This window comes from Kryptolebias marmoratus, linkage group LG19 (genome assembly GCF_001649575.2).
Source record: "Kryptolebias marmoratus isolate JLee-2015 linkage group LG19, ASM164957v2, whole genome shotgun sequence".
Lineage (NCBI taxonomy): Eukaryota > Metazoa > Chordata > Actinopteri > Cyprinodontiformes > Rivulidae > Kryptolebias > Kryptolebias marmoratus.
In genome coordinates, this window is record NC_051448.1 from 20,963,876 (window position 1) to 20,971,644 (window position 7,769).

At 40.0% G+C, this 7,769-nt stretch overlaps 2 protein-coding genes across 2 annotated transcripts; one reads left to right on the forward strand and one right to left on the reverse strand.

Annotated features, from left to right (window-relative positions):
* Positions 1-1,435: 1,435 nt before the first annotated feature.
* LOC108247834 (paraneoplastic antigen Ma2 homolog) lies at positions 1,436-2,143 on the reverse strand. Its single transcript, XM_017436200.1, has one exon. It carries the CDS (start codon positions 2,141-2,143, stop codon positions 1,436-1,438), a length of 708 nt encoding a protein of 235 aa, XP_017291689.1.
* A 2,607-nt stretch (positions 2,144-4,750) lies between these two features.
* Positions 4,751-6,864, forward strand: LOC108247852 (trace amine-associated receptor 1-like). Its single transcript, XM_017436219.2, has one exon. It carries the CDS (start codon positions 4,796-4,798, stop codon positions 5,777-5,779), a length of 984 nt encoding a protein of 327 aa, XP_017291708.1. The 5' UTR covers positions 4,751-4,795; the 3' UTR covers positions 5,780-6,864.
* Positions 6,865-7,769: the final 905 nt, after the last annotated feature.

Below are 7,769 nucleotides of genomic sequence, written 5' to 3' on the forward strand. Positions count from 1 at the left end.
AGACATCACCTGGCAAAGGAGCTAATGGAGAGGAGTCAACCATCAGAACCTCCTTGCCCAGTGCCTGCTGAAAATGAACCTTGCAGGTTACCTGCACCTCTTTCCCCGGGGGTAAGGACAATGGACTGGATCCCTGCCAAATCACACAACCCACCTGGTCATCTTGGGAGCCCAGGGTGCTAGAGTGTGTGGGTATTGTTGGCATTTCACCGTAAGCTTGGATGCCCAGAGTTCTAGTGATGTCCCGCCCCTCTTTCCTGCATTCTTGTACCAAATTACGGACATGGCTGGTGTTGGTACCGACAATGACCGGAATCTGCTCTTCTTTTGGGCTTGGACAGATGAGGGCAAGAACCGGCACTGTATGTCTGACACCGGTTATTTCAGCAGGATACTCAATGTCCACCACCGTATACCCAAGGTAGGGGTAACTGACATTGGACTCACTTAGACCCCAAAGGTCAAGGCCAGTGACTGGGTGCACTGGGACAGAGGACAGATGGGTGTTGTACCAGGACTCAAATATTATGGTGACCTGTGATCCACTATCGAATAAGGCCTCACAGAGCTGTCCATTCACCTTGAGTGGTACAATGCTGGGTGGTCCAATCAGTCCTTCAGGGATTCCAGCCGTAGTGGGAGAAGTCAAAAGACCCTGCTTAACATTGCAACTGGTGTCAGTGGTATTACTTGATGAAGCAGCTGGACTGTCTTTCATTGTTCGTATAGTCTGAATGAGCTTTCGGATTACCTTGTTCTGATTTTCAGGATTTTGACACTTTGCCACAAAATGCCCTTTTTCTCCACAACGGTAACAGAACTGTTCCTCCAAAGGTGGTCTGTTCCGATTGGGGGTTCTTGTCGTTGATGTAGCCTCTACTGCTGCCACAGAAGCAAGTTGTACTGAGGGTTCTGGAGCAGTACCTTTTTGGGCTACCTTTTGCTGCAGTCTTCTGACTTGTTTCTTCAATGCAGCCAGTTCTTGGGTATCACTGCCTTCACTTGACTGCACTTGGGGCACAGATGACACCCTTTTCTCTGGGGCATCAGGGGACTTAGACATGCAGGTGGCAAACTTGGTCTTAAGCTCTTTAATTTCAGCTTTAAGATTTTGTATTTCGGTTGGGTCTGTCTGAGAAGGTTTTGTTTGTACAAGGTGGACGGATGAATTCAGTTTTCTCCTCGATGCCTCATACTCTTCCTCTATGCGGATCTCACTTAAGAGCTGGAGGAACATTGGGGGTGAGGACTTTTTCTCTCTCAGACGCAGTTGAATTAACATTAGGTCGGAAGCAACCGCCCCTCTTAGAAGTTGCTCTAGGCGAGCTTTGTCTTTGTTATAACTTGTTAATCCTCCCTTCTGAACAACTTTAGTGAGGGCCCTCTCCAAGCGCCTTAGGAAATCAGACAGCTTTTCACCTGGTTGCTGTTGCATTTATCGGAATGCAAAGTAAAGATCATCTCCAGATTCAGCATTGCCAAATGCACTTTCCAACGCCTCCAAGTATTCATCGGGACCTGCCTCGGGGTTCGACTCACGAACGGATTTAGCAATCTCTAATGCTGGCCCCTTTAAGCTTTCCATCAGCCTGCGCCTTTTCTCCTTGTCAGTGCAGTCACTTTCCTCTACCATGAGCCATGCCTGTTCCAACCAGTGGTCAAATGGCTCCTCACTGGGAGGAACTGGGAGGTTTCCTGAGAACAGCCTCAAACGCCGATAACCACCTTCAGCTTGTGGTTTACGTGTCTTCTCCAACAGATCGCCCACCGCTTGTAATATAGACTCAGTAGAATTTACGGGGAGATCAGAGTTGTGCCGTGGTGGAGTAGAGCTGGTAACTAAGTTTTGTATATCTTCCATAGTCTTTCCCTCAGTGTCCAGGAGACTTTTCACTTTCTGAGTGAAATCATCAGAAGCTGCATCTCTATCCATAGTGACTATCGGCCATCTTTGACCACTGTCCGGCTCCAGAACTTCCTTTGGGGCATTCTCTCTGGGTACATTTTCTCTGCATTCACAGAGCACCATACGGCAACTCAAGGAGGTGTGGAACTGACGGCCTCTGACCCTGACTCGCCCCAAGCATTTAATAGTCTCTAAGGTTTTTTCTATCTTGGCTATCTCCACTTCTTCCGGAACCATTACCAAGAGAGCTTTAGCTTCTTCCAACCCTTCACCCCAACACCACCTTTTCAGTACTGCAGCTAGCCCAATGTAATCTGCCATACTTAAAACCACAGTAATGAAATATATGAACTTGCTTGTTCAATGCTTCAAAAAGACCCAAAACATCCCAGCGGTGCCTCCATTTTATGTAGCCCTCACTTAAGCAATGTTAGTAAATAAGTGAGTTTGGGTTCTTTGTTTCAGTATAGTCTTACTATTTAATTTGAATCTCTCTCTTCTACTTTTGGATCGATCAGCATTGGACATTACTAAAGTAAATTAAACTACACACCATGTAAAGTAAACCATACAAACCCTCCTTTAATTAGGAAATAATAACAATAAAAAAATAAAGAAATGGCAGGTTTTGAGTTTCAGGCAAAACAAAAAAAACAGAGCATTACCATGAATCTGCATATACAGTGTAAAACACCAGTAATATATCCCACTACTGTAAAACCTAAATCTAATGCCGGCAGAAAATACACCCTACGTTGCAGGCCTGTGCAGATGCTTCACTGTAGGAGTCTCACAGACTCAACAGTCCAGAGCCTCTTCACTCAAAGAGCAAGATATTAAAGTGCAACTCAGTACCTTGGTAATCGTGATTTTCCACGGATGAATCCTTCACCCTGTGGTCCAAAAAACCCTTCCAGCAGTCCGAAAAAAAACAGCAGCTTACGAACGATGCAGTTGTGTGGTTTCCATGTGCTCTCCACGTAATCCACCAGGCCCTCAGTTCCCACGTTGCCAGAGGTACTCTGAGCGACGCGGGCGCTCAGAGTGACTATCTGGAGTCCAAGTCCTCGTTTCCCACGTAGCCAGAGGTACTCTGAGTGACGCGGGCACTCAGAGTGACTATCTGGAGTCTGTCTCTCGGTAACAATCTTCTGTAGCCCTTTAAGTTTCACTCTAACAGCGAAACCGCAGCTTACAGCAGTCCATATTAGCGAACAGCTAGGTTAGCTTCGCGCTAGCTCTCGAGTACATACAGCGACGAAGAAAACAAACACAGTCCAACAGCTTCTCGTTGAAACTCTACCGTGTCCTGCTAACTTGCATACTGTGTACTACAACTTCTCCTGACGACAAGTTTATGCTTACACACTTCGAAACCCAGCTAACTGCTCCTTCTCTGCTATCTCCTTTCTCGCCGGACCAAAACAACACTCAAAAAAAAACTTGCGCTCAACCCAACTCTTCTTCTCCCTCACACCTGTGTTACCTTCACAGACCGTACTCCCGTAGGAAAATACAATTTTCACTGGCAATTCCCCACAAAGTAAAGATAGCTTATTTTAAAAAATGTAAACACATTTTTAATAACTTTATATGAACTTTGAAATGTTAATAGAAATAAAAGGAAAGAATAAATGAACTTATCCTTGCTATTTAGTATTTTAGATTTCTCTTATGTTTTTTACCATACGGGTTACATTCATGCACAAAAAAATATATATATACAACAGAAAAATGAAAGAATTAAACTCACCGTTGAGTTAGTGTTAGCTTCCATGACCACCTACAATAGATGCTAGCGTCACGTCATGTGACTAAGAAAGCATGTTGGATTCTGACATCTTTTGCTATTGTCTGTGACATGGTTGAATTTTTTTTCTATGCCAAATTTTTTAACACTGAAAAGTTAAATTCAGAAACTAGCTATTGAAAATGTGATCGCTTTGAAATAATGATATGAATTTTTAGCTTGAAATGAAAATAAATGAATAATGACAATTAATTTTTTTTAGGTTAAAAATGTATTTTGAATATATTTGAACACTAAACGAGTAAATACAAACATACAACGTTAAAATTTCAGTGGCATTTTTAAATCAAATCCTGGTGACACATTATTACTTCAATAGATATGGCTTTCTTTCAAACCAGTATGAACATTTTGAGGAAGAGTTGTTCAATTAAATTATTAAATTCTATAAAACAGACCGTTGTTTGGCTAGTCATTTGGACTTTTTAGATCGGAAAAGGCAAATATTGCTGCTTTGCGAAGTGTGGAGGTTTAATGAGTAGCATTATTTCCCATATAACAGATTTGAAATTGAGTTTTTTTAAGCCCAAAAAATTATATAAAATTGGCCCACAGACCTCTGCACTTCTTTCCATACTTTATGCTCTATAACGGATTTCATGGACGTTAAGATAGCAACTATTGATAACTATATAACAGACAATCACTTCAAAAATGACTACACTATCCTTTTATTGATAAAATAAACAATGGGAGGTGCCAAACTACTTTTGTCATTTCAGAGCTAGTTTTTTTTTATATTGTGTAATGGTACCAATAAATTTGTCTGCACCTCTAAAAATGGGCTGCATAGACACACATACATGTTGCATCATTGGACAATACTGCTTTCAGATGGTATACAGTTCCAGATTCTTATTGGACAACTGTATGTAGGCGGGATGAAATGCTTATACAAAGACACCCATGTGGCCCAAAGCAACCAACAGCACTGATAACTTGTGAGTGTATATCAGAAATTTTACAGAATCATTACTCAAGCTGTATACGATGCATATCTAAAACAATTGTGTTGAATGTGATTGTTCTGTAGCTTTGACTATTTTTTAAAATGAATTGCATCAATTTCTTAGGTCATCATGGAACCAAGAGTTATTGTCAACAGAACTGATGCAGTGACTTATATACATCCCTGCTATGAGATAGATAATTTCAGTTACAAATTTACCACAACGCCTTCTGCTGTATGTGTGATGCTATATGTTTTTTTTACACTACTGTCTGTTGTCACAGTATGTGGAAACCTCCTTGTAATAATTTCTGTGTTTTACTTCAAACAGCTCCACACTCCTACTAACTTCCTCATTCTGTCTCTGGCTGTGACTGACCTGTTTGTAGGGATCATAATATTTCCTTTGACCATGGCATTCTCTTTCAGCTTATGTATGTACCATGAAGATTTATTTTGCAAGATACGAGAGAGCTTTGGAATATATCTATGCACATGTTCCATTTTACACCTATGTTGTATTTCAATTGACAGATATTATGCAGTGTGTCAGCCACTGACATATAAATCTAAAATCAGCCGTCATGTTGTTGTCATCATGATTACTGTAAGCTGGAGTGCTTCTGCACTTATTGGAATTGGATCAACACCCAAATCAGAACAAAAATGTCAAGAAAAATGTTTTATTGATATCCTAATGGCAAACATTCTTGCACCTGTTTTATCATTTTACCTTCCACTTATCATAATGTTGTGTATTTACCTGAAGATTTTCCTTGTTGCACAGAGACAGGCACGAAGCATCCATACTAGAATGAAATGTGGAGCAACTGTCAGTAAGATGGAGAGAAAAGCCACCAAAACTCTGGCTATTGTTCTGGGAGTGTTTATTTTTTGTTGTACTCCTTTCTTTCTTTGTTTTACTTTTTTGCCTTTTACAAACAATTCAGTGCCAGTACCTGTAATTGAATCACTTGTTTGCCTTACACTGACAAACTCAACATTTAATCCAATTATTTATGCCTTTTTTTACAGCTGGTTTAGATCGGCCTTTAGAATTATAATGTCTGGAAAAATATTACACGGTGGCTTTGCAAACACAAAGCTGAATTAGTTTACTTTTTGAGGTACTGAAATATAGTTTGAAATTGTCAAGAAATTAAAAAAAACGATCATTTAGAATTTTTGTCTAGAAAAATATTACATGGTAATTTCTCTAACACAGAATTGCACTGAATTAATTTTTTGTGGTGCAGAAATATAGTTTTGAAATGTACAAACAAAAGACTAAATGTGAGACTTACTATATCCACATAAAATGTAGCCTAGTTTAATAGATTTGTATTTAAGAAGGGTGCATGTACTCAAAGCTCACCAGTAAGTGTTTTGCTGAGAAAAACAACTATTTTCAGAGAAGATATGAGTGCAGCTTGGGATACAATACCTTGTGCTTTTTCCCTAATTTAGATTATGTCTAATTGAGAAACAACAAATCAGATACTGTCAAATTGTGATTCATCTCACCTATGCAGCATGAAATGGCTAACTGCTTACTGCAAAAAATCAAGTTCTTTGAGCCACTGCTTGAACTTTATGAAATAACGTTTTGCTTTATAAGTTTAAAAGAATAGTCTCACTGAATTGACTGGTTTTAGTTCATTGTTCTTGCAACATGTTAAAATTCTAAGTTAAGCTAAACACTGGTCTGTGTGAAATTAGAAAACTATATTGTATGCCAACATTTGTTGATCGTTTTATTTTGTCTTCATAATTCCACATTTACTTATTTCATTGTTTGTTGTTTTAGGTATAGGTGGCACAGCGGTGCAGTGGTTAGAGCTGTCTCCTCCCTGCAAGAAGGTTGTAGGATCGTTTCCTGACCTGGGGCCTTTCTGGATGGAGTTTGCATGTTCTCCCTGTGCACACATGGGTTTACTCCCACAGATCCAAGACATGCATGTTATCTAAAATTGTCCCTAGGTGTGAAAGGTTGTTTATCTTGTTTGTCTCTATGTGGCTCAGTGATGGATTTGTGACTTATCCAGCATGTCCCCTGCCTCTGATGGCTGGAGATCAACACCAGCTCCCCATGACCCAGAAAGGATCCAGACAGAAATGTTGATGGGCAACTCCTCTTTCTATGTTTTTGGTTGTTAAAATTATGTTACACTTATTTGATTGGATGAGAGGATTAAAAAAAATAATTTTTTAAATCTTTTTAAATCTTTCTTCAGACAAAAAGTGCAAAAGATGTGTTTCTTTCACTGGTCAGTTAAGATAAACAAGACCTAGAAACAGAAGCAGGTATAAAGCTGTCCCAATCAGTAATTATAAATTCCTTGGCTCTTAGCACACCACGAAGCTCTTAGGTCTTCCTGAATGCCCTTAGCTAAACTCTTCCTAAAAAATCTTCAGGACAAATGGAATTCCAATGTATACAAGATGCAAACTGAAGCCCTGTTGTACATAGCTGATCAGGCAACACTCAGGGCCATTACTGCATGCCTCCTTCCTGATCCAAACCCAGTCACAGGCAGCAGTTTCCTTATCTTAACTTTATAGGATTTAACTTTTGAACTGACTGAGCCTTTTTTTCATCAGAACAAATCTTTTTGATAATTTTATGGCTTCTTTCTAGCAAAAAATTCACATGTCATACTTTGTTGCTTTCCCAACTGATTTCTCAAGCTAAGATGGTGCAAACTAAACACAGTAGAACCTGACTACAACTTGATCTGTGAAAATTCACTGTGTTCTCCTCCAGCTGAGAAAATGACCTCTGACAACCTCCTGGTGATTTTAACCACTGGGATACTAATGCCAGATCTGACCACCTGTTCCTGTAAATGGCAGGTCTTCCAGGGACCATTGCCAAGATTTCTCACATGACGGCAGAAAATCAGCTTGCAAACTTGTAATGTCTATCTCAAGCCTGGAACAACTCTGCCGTAGGGCTGAACGAAAATGGCGTAAGGCTCAACTGCACGTTTATTATGACATCTACAAGGAAAGACTACGTAACTATCACACAACACTAAAACATGCAAGAGAGGCTTTCTTTGCAGATGTCATAAACAAAACCACTAACAATGCTCGAGCTTTAT

What these genes read in the sequence shown, in the direction of transcription:
- LOC108247834 (XM_017436200.1), bottom strand. Translation starts at nt 2,143, where the DNA reads ATGGTTCCGGAAGAAGTGGAGATAGCCAAGATAGAAAAAACCTTAGAG.
- LOC108247852 (XM_017436219.2), top strand. Translation starts at nt 4,796, where the DNA reads ATGGAACCAAGAGTTATTGTCAACAGAACTGATGCAGTGACTTATATA.